General features: G+C 59.5%; 1 protein-coding gene across 1 annotated transcript in view; it reads right to left on the reverse strand.

Moving 5' to 3' along the window:
- The window catches only part of CAMTA1 (calmodulin binding transcription activator 1), an 852,027-nt gene that overhangs the window by 231,527 nt on the left and 602,250 nt on the right, over positions 1 to 18,250 (reverse strand). The window contains exon 6 of the mRNA XM_047083614.1: positions 14,570 to 14,641. Within this exon, the coding sequence (XP_046939570.1) occupies positions 14,570 to 14,641 (72 nt within the window). The remainder of the gene's footprint in view (positions 1 to 14,569; positions 14,642 to 18,250) is intronic.

Genomic DNA, 18,250 nt, shown 5'->3' on the forward strand with positions numbered 1-18,250 from the left:
AAGTCGGATGCTTAACAGACTGAGCCACCCAGGCGCCCCTAGTCTGGGTTCTAATTTCTAAAGCAGCTTGTCACCCTGGGCTAATGGACCCATACCCGGGGCTCAGTTTCCTCAGTCATAAAGTGGTGCAGTGCTGTCGCAAGCATTCAAGGAGATTTTAAAGTGTTTTGCATCGGGTCTGACCCAGGCACGCGCTCAGGGAATTGTGTCATGACAATCGTTATCATGACTGCCGTGCTGTCACAAACCCAGGGCTGGGCCCCACAGGCCCTGGTCCTGGGTCCTTCCCACCTGGGACCATCCCCAGAGTCTCCTGCACAGCCTGGGCCTAGCCTCTGCTTCTGGCTCCCCCAGCTGAGGACGCTGGCAGAACCCGGGCTCATGCTCACCGTGGGATGTTCCCGGCCCTTTCCAGGCCTCCCTGGGGCAGAGGCTCTCTGCCTCTCTGCCTCCTGGGACTGTGGGCCGGTTTGAGCGAGCCTGGTGACCCTTTCCTGAGTGAAGGGCCTCTCCAGGTCCTCTTGACGGGGCAGAGGGATGGGCCCTGAGGCCGGCACCCACGATGCCTGGTGCTCACCCACACGACCTGGCCCAGGACTGGGGACGTGGGGGCAGCATGGACAGGGGAGCTGGCGATGGCCCTGGTACACTGAGGCCAGGGTCCGCGAGTGACTGGGCTTTATTGTCTCTTCCGCTCGGTCACACTGCAGAAAGGGCTGGGGTCTGGGATTTCAGCCCCCAACTGAATACTCACTACATACGAGGTGCCAGACCACACCGAGTGGAGCCTAGCTCTTGCATCAGAGTGACTGTGTGCGATGGCCGCCTGTAGCTGCCATGGGCACGGTTCTGTCTCCTGTCTCAGAGCGATGAGGCCCCGTCAGGCTGTCAGGTGGGCCCCCCAAGGCCAGTGAGGGCTCCATCCGTGCCCAAAGTTGCCCCCGGGTGACTGCAGGTGCCCATTTATAGTGTAGATCTCCCCACGTGACAGGGGGACGTGGGCTCCCGGAGCACCTGTGTCCTGCTACCTGTCCTTGGATTTGAACCTGGGCTGGGGACTTTGCACAGGAGCTTCCTGAGCCCCCTCCCCTTCCAGCAGAGAAACGGGAGAGCGGAGAGAAAGAGAGCAAGCTGAGACCCACGGGGCCCCACATCTTTGGAACTGACAGCGTCTTTCTGAGAACTTTGTCTCCAAATTAAGAAATCTTTTAGCAGGTCGGGATCACCAAACCTTTCTACTCTGGATTTCCTTCTCAATCCTCCAAGCTAACCTCACGGAGAAGTCTCAAGCCTCACGTCCCCATCGAGCCTCACGTCCCCAGAATCACCTCTCCTGGGTGAGTCAGGGGCTCACATCCTCTCCCCATATCATGGCCAGTTGAATTGCATCTCTGAGGAGCAAACGTGCTCCCTCTTCGGCGGGGAGGACGGAGGAAGGCGGGAAGGGAGGAGGGGCGGCCGTTGAAGAGCGAGTCCATCCCGCTGTCTTTACCCAGTGCTGATGCCTGTTCCTGCGGGGCGCAGCTGGGCCCCAGCACGGCTGCGGGAGAGCGGGGGAGCATCCCCAGGAAGCCTGCCTTCTGGCTGGGGATCCCACACCCTTCACACCCACCCAACAGACACAGACCCACGTGCCAGGCACGGTTCTAGATGCCGAAGAGTTAGCGACAGACACAATTCGGCGTCCCTGCTCTTACGGCGCTCGCTTCCGAAGGATGGGGCCGGGGGGTGGGGGGGCGGGGGCGGAGGAGACACAAGAAAGGACTAACGCTGGGGTTGTAGCAACGTGCGTGAATGACCAGAGATTTTGCGGGGTGAAAGAAACCTCGCCTAAGAGGACGTGCGGTAGGAGTCCATTTATATGAAGTTCTCGAGCAGGAAAGACGAGTCCCTGGGAGACGGTCGTCGGGACAGTGGTGACCCTAGCCCACGTTGTGGGAGCCGGCTGGGAAGGCACATGGGGGGAGTTCCTGGGGTGACGGTAACATTCTAAAGCTTGCTGCGGGCTTGGGTTCTGTTCACGCATCGATCACAACTCCTCAACTAGGACTTCGACATTTGTGCATTCAGTTGTTTCGTTGTGTGTGAATTTTACCTCAAAAATAAGAGGAGAACTGTAGGTACACTGAACTCGGGCGAATGATAACGATACCTGTGCTGACATGCTTGTGTTACCGTTGTCTGCAGCTTAGTTTGAAATGCATGGAAAATGCATCAGATGGATGGAAGGACTTGAACTGATAAAACAACATAACATGTTAACGGTAGAATCTGGGTGGTAGGTCTAGGGTGCTTGTAAAATTCCCTCAACTTTTCTGTATATCTTAATATTTCATGATATGATGCTGGTGATGGGAACAGAGCGGTTTGCCAGAGAGCCAGGGAAAGTTAGATGATGTGTCAGGAGGACCCCACTCGGGAGCTGACGGTTGAGCGGAGACCTGAATCTTAGAGTCAACTGTGGAAGCCCAGGGTGGCCTCCAGGCAGCAGGAAGAGCAGGTGCAAAGGTCCTGGGGCCAGCAAGCTTGGCTCAGGTGAGGGGCAGGAAGAAGTCGGCAAGGCCGGAGAGCGCTGTGGGAGAGGAGGGTAAAGGTCAGGGGTGCAGGCCCTCGGTGGCCTGGTAAGGGTTTGGCCGTTACTTTAAGTGCCATGCGGCTTACTAAGCTGGTTGAAAGCATGAGCCTTGGTGAGGTTTGGGATGGGAGTGGCCCTTTGTGTTCCTTTGTGGAGAATGGACCACAAGTGCAGGAGTGATTCACACTGGTGCAGAATAAAGTTGTGGCTCTAACTCGGTAGCAGCAGCAGAGAGGGAGGCGGGGATACAGCTGAGACATATTTTTGACGGGAGGAGGGCAGCGGGGAAAAGTGGGGTCGAGAACGGTGGGCTCGAGTCCCGGGGAGCAGCGCTGCGGCAGGAAGGTGAGCGCAAGAGATCAGATTCCGCTTTGGCTGCGGGAAGGCTGAGATGCCGATTCCGCATTTGGGCGGGATGCCGAGCGGACGGCTGGATGTGAAAGTCCGGTGCTTCGCGGTGAGGCCAGGGTGCAGGTGCGAGTGTGGGCGTCTTCAGCCTGGAGCTGGCGTGTGAGGCCGTGAGAGTGGGTGAGAAGACTCAGGCAGGCAGTGTGGATGGATCGGGGGCCTGCTAACATCGAGGGGTGGAAGCGGAGGGGAGGAGTCTGCGGAGAACAGGCAGGGGGGGAGACGGCCAGGGAGGGCCTCTGCGGCAGGAGGGGGGAACATTCCGGAAGGAGTGAGCGGCCAACGTGGTAGTTGCCGTTGGGGGGGTCAGGAAAGAGGATGCGGCGACACGACCTTTGGATTTCACGTTTCGGAGGCCGTGGGTGAGCCCCAGCTGGCCTCGGTGTGGCACGTGGCACGGGCGGGAGGAAGAGCAGGAGGGGCAGGGCGAGGGGAGAGCGGGCGGGGCGCGTATCTGAGGACTCCCGCAGCATCTTGTGCCAGCAGTCGACGGGGATGACCCAATGGGGCAGACAGGGGCGAGGGAGAAGCAAGGGGGCAAGGCCGCAGGACGAGCAAAGAAAGACACAGACGGGACTGCTGAGGACAAGGACTGCGTGAGGCCAGCCGGTGCCAGAGACTTCCACAGGGGCCGCCCTGCCACGCTGTGCCCCTCGCTTCGGGCCCGACGAGGACCTGCGTTAGGCAGGAGCAGGCGCACGGCCGTCATCCCCCGGTAGCCACGTGGCCGGGAAGGTACGGTCCGCGCTAATACTCCCCGTCACCAGGGAGGACTCTGGAACAGGGGAGCGGAAAGCCCCCAGGATGGCCTGCCCAGTGTGGGAGTGGCGGTGGGGATGGCGAGAAGTCTCCTTCGGGCTTCCCAGAGCCCTTTACAGGGAGGAGAGCAGGAGAGCCGGGAAGGGAGGAGTGAGGAGCAGGGAGGCGTGTGTTCGCCTGTGCACCCCCCTGAGCCTGGAGTGTGTACTGTCTTGTGTGGGAATTGCTCTCTCCTGAGGGCCACTGCACTCTTAACGGTGATAAAAGCAGCCACGATGGCCTGTCGTGGACCAGAGTGTGTCCCATGCCGGGGCTGGCCAGCTTCGCCAGCTGGGGTCCCGCCTGGGGCCCCGAGCGAGCCCCTGACCTTCACACATGGAGCTCGTCACCGAAGACTTGCCCATCGACTCTATCAAATGACGTCTGCGTTTCACTCTTGGCCCTTTGAGTCTTCTTCAGAAGCAAGATGGAAAAGTGTTGCCTTCAGGCAAACTTTTGTCTTTCGCTTTGGAAACCCCCTTTTCCCCTTTGCTCCAGAGGAGATTAGGATATTGAGGACAGAGTGTCCACTGAAGATTACATGAGAAGGCTAATTAAACAGAGGCCCCGCATTAGAAGCCATCTAGAGGGGAAATTAAGCAGCTTTTGCCTCCTTCCCGTCTTTGAAGGATGTTCTGTGGAAGGGGAGCAGGGATTGTTTGGCTCGATAAATAAAGATAGTAACCAAACTGTATCGTCCATTGTTCTGCCTTTCTATTAAAAGCAATTGCTTAGCCAAGCTGACAACACACACCGCGGAGGCATAAACCCTCTGCAGACGGAAGGATTAAGAGACTGACAAGTCCTGGATAATAAGGCTAATTAATAATTTCCATCTCCAAGGAGCGGCAGCCTCCTTCCTGCTCTGCCTTCCAGTCTGGTCCATGCAGTTCAGCCCTCTGAGGGCGGAAGGACACAGGAGGCTTTGCAGGACAGGCCAGGGTAGGCGCTGGCCGGTCGCAGCAGGGCAGGGGGCCGAGGGGACACGGCGGCGGGGGGAGCGAGCAGCCTACCGGTGGCTGGGATGTGAAAGTTCCATCTCACGAAGCGAGGGCCACGCTTCAGGTGAATTAGCAAACGGGGCCCGTTGCCACACAGGCACGTGGGAGGGACAGCATTTTGCCACATGAAAGGTGGTCCGGACGAGACCCTCTCAGAGGCCCCCTCCCCGACGACAGCCACACACACAATCCCGTAGAGCAGGAGCTGCCGCACGTTGTCATGGGAGGTGATGAACAGAGCCACCATGGCCAAGCAGGACACGAACACCTTTGTGGGCCTTAGCTCAGTTCTTCCTCCCAGTGACCTCGTGAGAGACGTCCCGCGTGCCTATTTCGCAGAGGAAGGGATGAGATTCAAAGAGGGTCATTCACTTGGCCAGAGTCCGTGGCTCGGAAAGTGCGGAGCCGAATTTAAACCGTGGGCCCGGGGAGGGGGTCTCCCCACTCAGCTCAACACCCTCCTCGTCCACAAGGTGGGGGCAGAGGGTCCCGCCTCCCCCGAGGACTCCGACTGCCCTGGCCGCTGAAATTGGCAAGGTGAAGGTCCAGCAGCGGAGACCCGATTACAGGTTGCTCCCCGCTGCCCCCAGAGAAGGAGATCAGGATGAGGGAATCTTCTGGAAAATACCCAGTGACTTTCCTCAGAGGGAATAATGGCTGCGTTGGGGGGATGGCTGTATTTTTCTGGAGGCTTTAGGTGCGTGCAGCAGGGGCCTCGGCATCATAAATTGCAATCAAGCAAAGATGTCTAAGAAGGAAATAATACCGGGGCTGCTGTGCAGCCTGGCAAAGATCCTGAAATCTTAATGGAATTGAGCAATTTTTTGCATAGCACCGTAAATTCCTAGTGTCTACCTTATCTTCGCATCATGTTATTCAAGGCACATTAATGGAGGACGAAGTGGAAGCTGCTGGTCGGGACAGAACCGGCACGAGGAGGCGGCTCGGGAGTGATCCCTCTGATCCCGCGGTTCAGCCTTAGCTGCCTTCTCTGCACCTGCTCCTTCCCCGGCTCGCTGGTCTCTGCTGTGCTCCCGCAGAGGAAACGCCCGCCCGCCCACCCGGGTAGCTTGTAAGACGGGGCTTTGTTCTATTACCCTGACCCGCAGCCTCTCCCCCCCACCCCCTGGGCGCCCGGGAGGCCGCTGCCCTCTCCTCTCCTCCCCTACGCCACCCCTGCTTCGTGCGGCTCCCTCCACTCACTTCTCCTTCAGCGCCGACACCTTCCGCAGCCCTGTCCTATTCCCCACAGACCTGGTGCTTCTTTCCAGACTCTGTTGGCCGCTGCAATGAGCTACCAACAGGGCCATTTGCCGGGAGCTCCTCTTTCCTGACGGGCCTCCCTGAAGCATGTTCCCCGGGTGCCCCAGCCGCATTTCTACCTGGGGGTGACAAAGTACCGGCCTCACGGGCACGCACGGGGCTTCGTAGCACCTGGGGCACGGGAGCCCACAACCTACGATGGCTACTGTTACTCTTACCGATACCGATGACGATAACCACCTTTGACAGCCTGGAGGAGACCCCACGGCGGCATCGAACCTTTAACCTCTGGTGGGCAGGCCCCGTCTCTCCTGCTCTCCTCTCCCGGCCCCAAGCCCACATGGGGGGGGGGGAGCCTCCCACACACTCCCTCCAAGTCACTTGACTGACACCAGGGCCTGGGACACTTGTCCTGAGGGCTCCCCAGACTGTGGGTGCCTGGTCTGTGAGACTGAAGTCGGTGGAGCTCGGACCCCACGTGGCCTTGTTGGTCCTTCCTGTCTCTGTGCTCCGTGGCCCACGCCTGCCACATGTCAGAAAGGGCAGGGAAGAACATCCTACTGCCTTCCATCCTGAGCTCGCCTCCTCCTCCAGGAAGCTCCCCCTGACCACCCAGCCCACTCTATGGCCCCTTCTCTGGATTTATCTCATCGACTGGCTTCAGGTGCACCCACTAGGCCAGCAAGGTGCCCTGGGCGTGGAAATTCAGGGTTGGAAAAGTGACTGTGATGCCGTGGGGTCCTTCACCTGTCTCTTCACACGGGAGCCCTCTCCGAACACTTGGGGCCCAGCTGTTCTTGTCCCCGTGTTGCTCCTGGCCTCAGGAGCCTGGACTCATCCCTGTCTGCTCGGTCTCTGGGGCCCCCTTATTCCCCTGGACCTTCGGTTTCTTTGTCTGTGAAAATCAGGGAGAATTCACCCAGCCCTGGCTCCCTGCAAGGACAGCTGTGAGAGCCAAAGACACTGGTCCCCGCCAAGTGCTGGGGGCCACCTGGCACTGGGGCTGTGGCATCTGTGAGCCACGTGCACTGTCAGAGGTCCCTCTGCCCCACTCCGCCCGTACCTGGTACCTGGCCCGTCCTCCACTCCCTGTGGCTGAGGGTGGGACACCAGGGCTGGGCTGAGCTCCTGGCTTTCACGGCCTAGTGCCCGTGGGATGTGCCCAGAGGGTCCGGCTTCCCTGAGGCACCCTCGGCTCCCCGCCAACCCAGGCCTGGGGGAACAGGGATCCTGAGGCACCAACTCATTTCTCTTCCTTGAAGCATGTGGGTCAAAATGTCCCTTTTGGGGGACGCCTGCGTGGCTCAGTTGGTTATAAGCATCTGACCCTTGACTTGGGCTCAAGTCATAATCTCAGTTTGTGGGTTCAAGCCCCATGTCAGGCTCTGTGCTGACATCACGAAGCTGCTTGGGATTCTCTCTCTCTCTCTCTCTCTCTCTCTCTCTGCTCCTCCCCACCCCCCCCCTTCTCTCAAAATAAATAAACTTTAAAAAATGCCCCCTTTGGGAGAGAGTCAGCCTGATGACAATGCCTCCTGTTGCTCTAAGCCCCATCAAAGCCTCCTTTCACGGCAAGCCCCATGACATCTCCGTCTGAGTAATGCAGGACACTGTTCAAGGGCCCACATACAGAGCAGGCTCCTCAACGCTTTATTTCCCAGCCGCTTCTATTTCACCCCAGTGAAACATAAAAACGGTTACTGAGCAAGAAGCCTGGAGTATTTTTTATGAAGCTATAATATCTTCCACTTAAAAAAGATGAAAGAGAGAGGAGGTGGAAAGAGGGAAGGAAGGAAGGAAGGAAGGAAGGAAGGAAGGAAGGAAGGGAGAGGGGAAGGAAGGAAAAAGGAAGGAGGGAGGGAAAGAAGGAAAGAGGGAAGGAGAAAAGGAAGGAAGAGGGAGGGAAGAAAGGGAGGAAAGAGGGGAGGAAGGGAGGGAGGAAAGGAGGAAGGAGGGAAAGAGGGAAGGAAAGGGGGAAGGAAGGGAGGGAGGGAACGATGGAAGGGAGGGAGGGAGGAAGGAAGGGAGGAAGGAAAAAGGAAGGAGGGAAGGAAAGAAGGAAAGGGGAGGAGAGAAGGAAGGAAGAGGGAGGGAAGAAAGGGAGGAAAGAGGGAAGGAAAGGGGGAAGGGAGGGAGGGAGAGAGGGAGGGAGGAAGGAAGGAAGGAAAAAGGAAGGAGGGAGGGAAAGAAGGAAAGAAGGAAGGAGAGAAGGAAGGAGGGAAGACAGGGAGGAAAGGGAAGGAAGGAAAGAGGGAAGGAAAGGGGGGAGGGAGGGAGGGAGGGAGGGAGGCCTGGCAGTGGTGGACTGTCTCCTGCCTCTTGGGATCTGGGGGGATCCGGCTCACTCCGAGTAGAGATGTCCCCACCACTAGGACGAGCCTGAGGACGGAGGGGTGAGTGTGGAGGTGCTCCTGTAGCCACGCTGGGGCTTCTGGTCCCTTCTGTGACCTAGCTCACCTACAGGGCGACCCTGAGGGCTGGAGGCATGGTCCCAGGTGGGTCCTTGCTTCCAGAAAGAGTGAGTGGATGTCAGGTAGGGGGGCACTTGGGTCGCAAATTGCAAAAGAAGTGATCATTTCAAGTCTCTTGTGGGGGGAGGGCGGGGAGGGTGTCTATAGTGAAGACAGTGCCACCGCTGTGTCCCGCTGCAGAGGAGGGTGGCGTGAAGGAGGAGAGACGCTCTGGCCAGCCTGTCCTGACCAGCTCACACGTTGAGGGGCCGCCCCAGCCCCCTGCAGCCTTGCGGTGCAGGAAAAAGGGGCGATGCGGCCCGGGGGCTCACCGGAGCTTTCTCAGGGGCAGCGGGAGACGAGCTTGCGGGTCCAACCTGATGCTCGCGGCAGTGAGCGCTTGCCGTGTGCCAGGAGCACATCTGCCGTTTGTGCACGCACTATGTCGCGTTTAGATTCATTCCCAAAGGCAGCCCTGTGCAGTGACCCTATTATTGTCACCATTTACTGATGAAGACACCGAGGCTCCGAGAAATTCGGTAAACTGCCCAGAGGCGAACCGCTAAAAGGTGCTCCCCTGGGTGACCCAACCTTACTATTTTAAGGGGTTGAAATAAACACCATCCCAGAGGGCCCGCGGTGCTCACTCACCCACTCTGGGCCAAGTGGGTGCCCCAAAGGGCAGCCTTCTGGGCGATATGCCGGGAACAAGCGGTCCACGAGCCCGCAGGATGCCTCCACCTGACCCAACCGTGCCCGACTTTGCCACTTCAGGGTAGCGGTGAGCTCCGAGGACCCTTCCTGGAGAGCCAGAGGCAGCCCCCAGGGGTGCCACAGTCTGAGTGCCGGGTGAGGAGGCCTGTCCCCCCCCCCCCCCACGGCCTGCTCCCTCCCTGGCTGGCGGGGGAGGCCTGGGACTCTGTACAGCCCCCTCCCTCCCCCCCCCCCCCCGCTTGCTCTGAGTAAAGAGGCCCCGGAGGAAGGAGGCCGGGCTCCCTCAGGACACACTGGGGTCGAGGCCTGTGTCTGGTGTAGAAGCTGAAATGGAGTTGTTCACTGGGATGTCCCCAGAATGTGAGCACAGGTGCCTCTCTGGGGCCCCGTCTGCAAGGCTGCAGAGCCCTGGGTCAGCGTGGGGACGCTGGCTGCTGGCTCCCCCTCTCCTCGGCGGCTCCTCCTGGCAGGAGAGACACTCTCTTGAGGATGTGACGCCAGCTGTGAGCCCACAACCCGACGGAGGGATGTAAGGCTTCAGCTCCACCCCAGGCCTTACCAACCGGGTGGGCAAACATGGTTCCCAGGAGCACTTGCGAGGGGAGACTGGAGCTCTGCCCAAGCAAAGACGGGGGTCTCCCTCCTTTCCTACAAGGCAGGGAGACGTGTGGTTGAGGCCTCCCTCTGCTCCTGGGCTGGGGGCTTTAGTCGGGCCGGGGCAGCCTAGAACTAGCCCCCGACGCCCTGCCCTCCTCTGGGCTGGCTCTGTGAAGGTCTCTTTGCCGTGGTACTTGGTGCAGAAAACACCCTACTTCTGGGGGGGGGGGCGGGACCAGCTGAGCTCAGGGGCAGGCAGGAAGGAGAGAGTGTGGGGTGAAAGGCCCGGAGTGCCCCCTCTGTGCCCTAAGATCTGGGACCAGGTAGCCCCTCCCTATAAGAGCAGGTGACACTGGTGCCTCCGGGAGGCAGATGGGGCCGCAAGGGGTGCCCTCCACTGGCCGGGTGACCACGGGCCTCCTGAGAGCCTGGCCTTCTCTTGGGGGACACGGGGCCCGTGGTGAGGGTCCGGGGCACCGTGTGGCCAAGACTCACTGCCCGTGGTGCCTGGCTGTATGGTCACAGCTTCCGATGCTCAGGGTTGCCAGGGAAGGGCTAGAACCTGCCTCCTCCGTGGAGCCCAAACACCTGCCATCCTCCGGCCGTCAGGAGCCCCCAGCCCCGGGAACCCCCAAAGCCGCGGGGTCCCCGTGTCTGCTCGGCAGCGCTTGCGAGCCCACGGGCCTCTGTGGGTCGGGAAGGAGCTCCTGGCTGTCTCCGCCCCAGCAGCCTAACAGCCCCCCGCATGGCGGTGGCAGACACACAGGGACACACCCCCCCGCTTCGCTCGAGCACAGAAAACATTCATTAAGCATTTTAGAGGACAAGGGCACAAAGAAAAACACTCATTAGAAGCAGAAATAGTTTCCAAATGAGCCATACAGAAGCTGCTGGAAAGTCTGGCCTGAAATGGGGGCCTGTTCTCTTTGGGCTTATTGGGAGAAGGGCCCCACAGGATGGAATGTGGGGGCCCGGGACGGGGATGCAGAGGGCAGCAGGGAGGCCCTGAGCCTGAGCACCAGAAAATCCCAAGCAGCAGAGGCCGTGGCCGCAGGACGGAGGGTGAGGCCCCTGGGGTCTGGCTCACCCGTGGAGCATCCCAGCGGCAGGACTGGCCACACCCCCTCCCGCCCCCGGCAAGGCTCAGGGCCAAGGTGGCTGCAGTGACAACCACGCTCGGGCCCTGGGAGGCAGAGGCAAGGGTGCCATCGCTGACTGGCTGGGTGACCCTGGGTCTGGCCCTGTCCCCTCTGGGCTCCAGCGTCTATCTAGGAAATGCAGCAGCTGAGTTCTGTGGAGCCTAAGGGCCCTGCCAGCTGTGACACGTGGAGGCCCCGACGTACAGATGATGTGACGGAGGAGTACGTGTGCCAGCCGGTGGTGGTGGCTTCTCAAGTCCCAGGACAGATCCCCCGAAGGCCCTGACCCAGCTGGGCAGATGGCTTCATGGGGTGCACACCGGTCATGACAATGCCCTTATGCACTTGGGGCTTCAGTCCCCTCCACTCCCGGGAAAGGCTCTGGTTCCTCACTTATCTCGCTGCTCACATCCTAATAAAACATTTAGTAGCAACAGACAGGGGGCAGGGTCGCTCCCTCCCCTGAAAATCAGGTCACTAGGGGACTTTTAAGTGCTGTGTCAGTTCCGGTCCCCCTCCTCTCCCTGATCCTCTGCTTCTGGAAGGGGTGCTGACCTCCTCCCCCAGGTCTGACACCCTCTCTCCCTCCCTGTTCTGGGGCGGCAGGCCCTCTGAGCAGAGCTGAGGACTTCAGGGCAGGCCGGCCCCTCCCTGTCCGGCTGAGGCTCTGTGCTGGGAGAGACAGAGGGGCGCAGCTCCCCCCCACCTCAGGGACCTTACAGTCTGGGCGCTTGGGAAAATCAGGCCTGTGCGGGCAGAGGTTCCTGCTGTGCTAAGTGGCCTTGGGGCAAGTGGCATCAGTTTGGGACCCCAGTGGCCACCACGGCCGGCCACGCTCTGCAGTGGGTGGGGGCGGTGGGGCCACTGCTGGAATGAACTCTCCTGTATCCAGAAGCCCTCCTTTCCTCCCTGCCCCTTGCCTTTCAGCAAGGCTCCCCTTGTCCCCCAGCCCCTGGCACCTCTCTGCTGTAAGGGGCGTGGCCAACAGCCACTGCGGACTTCCAGGGACCACCAGGCTGGCTTCCCCGGGGAGCCGGTGGTGACTGGTGGCCGTGGGAGCTTCCTCCTTCCTCGGCTCTTGCCTCGGTCACCACCCTGACACCTTCTCTCCCACCCAATCCTTTTTCCTGATAATTGGTGTCAGAGACAGACCTGGGCCAATTTCCATCTGGGCCGGTGTCTCATGGCTTCTTTCCTATTTAATATCAGAGAAATTAAGCCTGGCCACACCGTCATTATCCTGGTGTTGTAATTAGCACCGGAACAAATTGCCCTGAGCGGTGCCGGCTGCCGCGGTGGCTCTCGGGCTCGTGCGGGACGTGCACCGCACTAATTGCTTTGGCCTTGGCTCCTTAACCTGCCCCTGCCCAGCACACACTGGGGAGCGGGAACCCCTGCCCCTGCATGCGTCCCCCCCTGTCACCTGCTCACGGAAAAAACGGTGATGCTCCAGGATGCAGTGGATAGCGGGTGGAGGGAAGACTGTGGGGCTGGGAGGAGAAGATAAAGGGGCCCAGATCTGCCCTTAAGAAACCAGTTCCTGTGACACTGGACCTTGGGGGGGGGGGATGGGCTCCCCCGCCAGCTAGAAGTGACCATCCCAGGCAGACACGAATCACTCCACGTATGTTTCCGGCCCACCGTGGCCAGGACAGAAGCTGGGGGGTGGGGAGGGCTGGGACAGCGGAGCCCTCCCACTTCTCGCCTGGAACAAGGCAGGAGGAGCCAAATCTGAGCGAGCAGAATCCAGTCTGGGGGGCCGATAAGCTCCCCCCTCCCCCCCCTCCCCCCCCCCCGCCGTGGCTGCCCGATGGTGTCTGAGTCTAGGAAAGTAAACTTAGTGGAATCAAAGAGCCGCAAGCACGTGATGGGACAAGAGGAGACGGGCGATGGCGTGGGTGCAGGAGCGCCTGGCTGGCAGGAAGCCGACTTCCGGGGCGCTGCTCCAACAGGCCAGTGGTCAGGCCTGGAATCGGGACAGCGTGCTCAAGAGGCGTTTGGATGGGGCATGAAACTGAAAAGGAAAAAAGCCAAAACAGGCCCCGGGGCCTTCAGAGGCCAGAGTTCACAGGGCCACGGGCTGCTCAAGGTGAAAATACTTCTCAGCAGCCAGAGCGTGACCCTGGGGCACAAGGACACGGCCCCCGCTGTACCAGATCCCTGCTCTCGAGGTGGGGGTCCCACACTCCGCTCCTCCGCCAGGCGGAAAAGAGGACCTTTTGCGTTAACAAGACGAGAAGTATCATCCCATGACCACGCTGGAGGCCCCTTTCACAAGGAAGCAGGGCCGAGCAGTTAGAAACCCCCGCTGCCACCAGCCCAGCCTCCCAGGGAGAGGAACCCGAAAAATGACAACAGGGCAAGATGTCAGGGAAGCCGTGTCTTTGCAAATCAGCACATCCTTGGACAGTCTCAGGCGTCATCTGCTAATGAACTTGCTGAACCGCAGACAATTATTTCTGGAACTGAGGGAGAAGGGCAAGGAGGCAGGGGCTGGGCAGAGCCGACAGACCGAGAGCCTTGTCCAGGCAGAGCCTCGGCGTCCACACCAAGATGGCTCTGGGCCCCGCAGATGCTTTCCAGGCCACCTTCCCTGGGACCAGTGGCCCCTCTGCGCTCTGGCACGTGAGGCCTCAGCTCTCTGAACACACACCATGGTGTCAGGGGCTTGCTTTCTAATCTGCCAGACCCCTCCTGACCGTACTCCTCAAGCCAGGGAGCTCCTCCAGCCGCCGGGGCCAGGGGCGGGCTCACTTGAACTGCTGTGGGTGCAGATGGTTAGAACCACAGTGGGAAAGGTCAGAGGCAGCAATGCCTGGGCCCACAGAGAGCGGCTGCCGATCGGGGACAAGCTTTGCAAAGGACCAGGTCGAGCCTCGCTGATGGGTCCCTCGGACCCTCCCACTCACACGGCGGCACTCTCTGCCGGGCTCTCTGACCGCCACTGACCACCAACAGGCAAGAGGCTGGGCGGCCGCGGCCCCGAGCCAGGCCCGACTCCGTGAGGCTGTGCACGGGCACCATGGACACAGAGCTGGGAGCCAGGTCACGCTTGTGGAGCGAGGGTGGCCGGGGGGCTCCTCCGCCCCTTTCTCCGTCCCCCTGCATGGCAGACATCACAGATCGATTCCTGGGCTCCTTCCCGCTGAGCCGTGGGCCCCCGCTCTCCCAACAACCCTTCCGATCAATCCGGCTGCCGCTGGCATGCCTCTGAGAGCCGATTTTCCACGAGTGCCAACGACTGACTAACCCACAAGAGAATGTGAACGCACAGCTTTCGGCCAACGGGCATTCTGCAGTCGGGCAGACGCTCAGCCTTCTCTCCGTCCTCATCAAGAGGAAACCGAGCCACCCTGGAAGCACCCGGTGGGGCTTTACTCTCATGGGGCGGAAGGACGGCCCCCCCCACCCCCCACCCCAGGCCTCTCCCCTTCCTGGCATCGCACAGCACACCAGGCCGGCCACACACCTGGCCTCAGCACCACGCGCCAACGCCCCTAGGAGCTCTGGCCGGGGCACCCCCGCCCGAAGCCGCCGCACGCCGGACCCCACGCCCACGCAGCTCCCTCCACAGACCTTCCGCAGCACCCGAGACGGAAGAAGAATCCAGTCCCAGCCACCTACCTGAAGGAGCCAGTAGCACCTCCGGTGGAAGGTGGGGATGATGGAGGAATGGACATAGCAGCCGTACAAGCACTAGGGAGAGAGGAAAAACGAGAATTCAGTTGGAAAGAGGGAAGGAAGGGAGAGAGAGAGACGGCGCAACAGAGAAGGAGCGAGAAAGGGCCGCGGACGCCACCGGCACCCTGGGAGGCCGAGGGCCGGTGCCCGTGCGCCTGGCTCCGGGGCCGGGACCGAGGTCCGGGTCGGAATCTAAGAAGCACAGTGGGCAAGGCAGCAGGCAAACCCGGGCGGACAGCTGGGTGCTTTCCCTTTTAGGGGCCGTGGAGGCACGTGAGAACCCAGAAGACGTGGGGATGCGGGAATGCACATTCGTGTGCATTTTACCCATAATTGTAGGGGCTGGGGGTTACCCTAAAGTTCATTCACAGAGCCTAGGTTAAGACCCCTTGGTGTACGGGGAGGGGCTGAACATGTGTGGGATTGATTCAGACACACACACACACACACACACACACACACACACACACTCCAGACCTTTCCTGGTCAAGGGTATCACACCAGGTGAGCGGGGCAGCCCTGGATGGCAGGACCTCTGAGGCTGGGGGTGGCACTTTGTAGGACTGACCTCCAGAAACTGAGAGGCCCCTCGTGCATACCCCACTTGCTGGCTTCTATTTAGTCTGTTCAATCACATATGTGTTTGTTCTAAGGTGAAGCCTGCATCTTTCGCAGACGGATTTGGTTTGGGGGGCGGACAGTGAGGAGGGACGCTAGGACCCGGAGACAGGGGACAGTCACGGCCAGCAGTGGGGACGGGCTTGCAGGCGGAGGGGGAGAGCGGGGCTTGGTGAGGAGGACAGTCCTCTAGGGTCCTCTCAGAACCCAATTATGCGAGTCTTGGGGTGGCCAGGGTTTTGCCTTCAAACCAGGACTCTCTCCTTCCCTCTCCTGCCGTGTTTCCCTGGCTTCCCAAACACCTGCTCCACAATTGGTGGGGCAGAAAGAGAAGGCAGGGCACCAGAGCCTTGCAGGCCGGGGATGGGCAAGGTCTTCCCTGGGCCCCTCGTTGCTCATCCGAGCCACGGCCATTGCCACCCCCCGCCCCCCACTGCCCCTCACACCACACTGCAGTGACAACTGGCCAGCAGCTCTCTCTGCATTTAAAGCTTATACCAGAAATTTTTTAATATGCCCCCAAAAGACCAAGTGCGATTCGGTTCTACCAGGAATCCATTTGAGCCCTGTCTGATTAGCAGAGTTGAAAGAGAAATCAGTTTGGACTACGGGACTCTGGCTGTAAGAAAATCAGATTTCCAATATGTTAGAACTTTTACAGATTGCTGTCAGCTGGGACCAAACCCTGTATAAACCAACCAAACAAAGCGGAAATTAATTTAAACGATTCCCTTGCAATTCTTGCCCACGAAACGTATTTATTATTAAGAAGGCAATATACTTTCCTGACTCTTCTGTTTTTTAATACGCCGTGTTTCTTTTTTTACTGTTATTTTTGATAACTCACTCCTTCTTGCCGAGAGAGGCGCCTGTTTGGACATTTCCTGTGAGCTCTCGTTTGCCACGAACGAGCAGCCCACCCTGCGACTTTTATCAGTTCTTTTCCTTTGGAGTTTGCATATTCTCGTGGGGAGTTTCATTACTTTGGCTCACGTAATGAGCCAAATGGAGAGAGACATAAATTGTTGAGAGAAGAACTCTCTCCTGTCTCTTTGAAATAAAAGGCCACGCATCCGCTTTTTCTCACTGTTCATTCCTCTTGAGGGTTTGCAGACTTCCCCCCTTCACCTGTCTCCTTCTCCTTCCACTGCTTTCTCTCGAACTTGAAAAGAATGTGGTTGATTTGCACCTCCATTCCCCGCCCCCCCTCAAGTTCACTGCTGATCTGTGTGGGCCGGGCTGCAGCATCTTTGAACTACACACGAGGACTCCCTGGGACTCCAACACCTACTGTGTGTCCCTTCTGAGAGTCCACAGGAAGTAGAAAGCACGCCCCCCCCTCCCCTGGGCCTCCCTAGCACCTGTGGGCAACCTCACCTGCCCAGAAGTGTCCAGAACCATCCAATGAGCAGGATGGTGTTAAAAAGAAAAATCGCCGTTTCTACATCAAGGCTCATGCATTTTAATCAGAGGAACCCTCAGGGCCTCACTCAGAACCTAGTTACTCTATTTTTAGATATTACTCTAACCACCCTGGTGATCTGATGTCTCTGGTCTCCACAGATGAGAGGCATCATCGATGAAGGCTGGAGAGAGGGACAGCGGACCCCTGACGAGAGCGAACCATGTCAAGTAGCATCGAGGGAGGAAGGGAAGCCCCCTCTAGAACCCCAAGGACTCAAGGAGCCCAAGGGCATGCCCCCTTCCCCGTGTTGCCTTGCCCAGCACGCTGGGTCCCTCCCATGGCTCACTGCCCATCTGTACTCCCGGGACTGGAAGCTCCAGGGTGAGGCAGGGAGCCTCAGACCCTCTGAATGACGGTGGCCAACAAGTGTCCCACCGGTCTCCACAGCCCAGTACAGGGTACAGGACCTGAAGGCAATAAATGGTTCATTTTTGCTTGTGGTATTCCAAAGGCTCGGGACTTTAAACTACATACTAGAAAACCATCCTGGAAAATGGCTCCACATTGAATGCTTAAAGCGTTCAGCTTCAGTTTCAGGGAAATCTGACTCATGTTGAGTAGCTGGTTTACTGTCCCTGTGGGGGAAGAGGCTTCCCAGAATCCACCCTTGGTGAGCTGGAGTCAGCAAAGAGGGGCTTCTGGAGAGACGGGTCCCGCTTGGGGTACGAGACCTGCTAGGAGGGTCCTTGTCCTTCTAGGCTGTGATGTGGGCACCTTCCTCCTCCTGTCTCCTGGGTGGCTGTGAGGGTCAAGAGCTGATGCCCAGAACAGTCCCAGAGGACAGTGGGAGAGGGCATTGGAGGGACTGCGCGGCTGAGGGAAGAGTGGGGGGAGGGGCGGATCATCATCCCAGCAGCAGGAAAAGCAGGTGGGGACAGGAGGTGAGGCAGAGGCTGGCTTGAGGAACCATAGGACCCTGGATGCAAGGCCAAGCATGACGAGGGTCCAGGTGGGGGAGACGAAGTAGGTCAGGTGACAACAAGCCATGGGGGCCACAGCCAGGAGCTTGACTCTGCCCTCGGATGTCATGACCAGGTCTGCCTTTTGGAAGCTCGCCGCGGCACAGCGTGGCCAGGGAAGACAGCCGAGGGAGGTGAGGGCACTGGGGCCAGCCCTGTGAGTCGGGAGCCGCCCTGGCACTGGATGGCGGCGGCCGTGCAGGTGTGGAGAAGTGGCCACGCTCGCCAGGTGCGAGGACGACGCCCGTGCACCTGTTCAGACAAGCGTGGGGGGACAAGGGGTCCCAGGCACCGGGACAGAAAACCCTGGGGGTGCAGCGGCCTGCTGGGGGAGAGGCTGGTTTCAGATTCCTACCTGGCGAGTTCAAGGAGTTTGGAAGGCAAGCCAGTAGAGACACAGAATGCACAGAATGGTGCTCAGTCTGGGCTGGAAACCGCAATCTGGGCACAGGGACGGCGCGGGAAGGAAACAGAGATGCCCGGGAGCGAGTGTCCCCTCAGGCTGGCTTTTGCAACACGCAGCCCAGCCTGCAGGCGGATGGAGCAGGGGAGGCGTGAACCTGACGAGGCTCAGCATGTGAC

This window comes from Lynx rufus, unplaced genomic scaffold, assembly GCF_022079265.1.
Source record: "Lynx rufus isolate CCGP_SWC_20201006 ecotype Redwood Valley unplaced genomic scaffold, mLynRuf1.p SCAF_2, whole genome shotgun sequence".
In the NCBI taxonomy this organism is placed as follows: domain Eukaryota; kingdom Metazoa; phylum Chordata; class Mammalia; order Carnivora; family Felidae; genus Lynx; species Lynx rufus.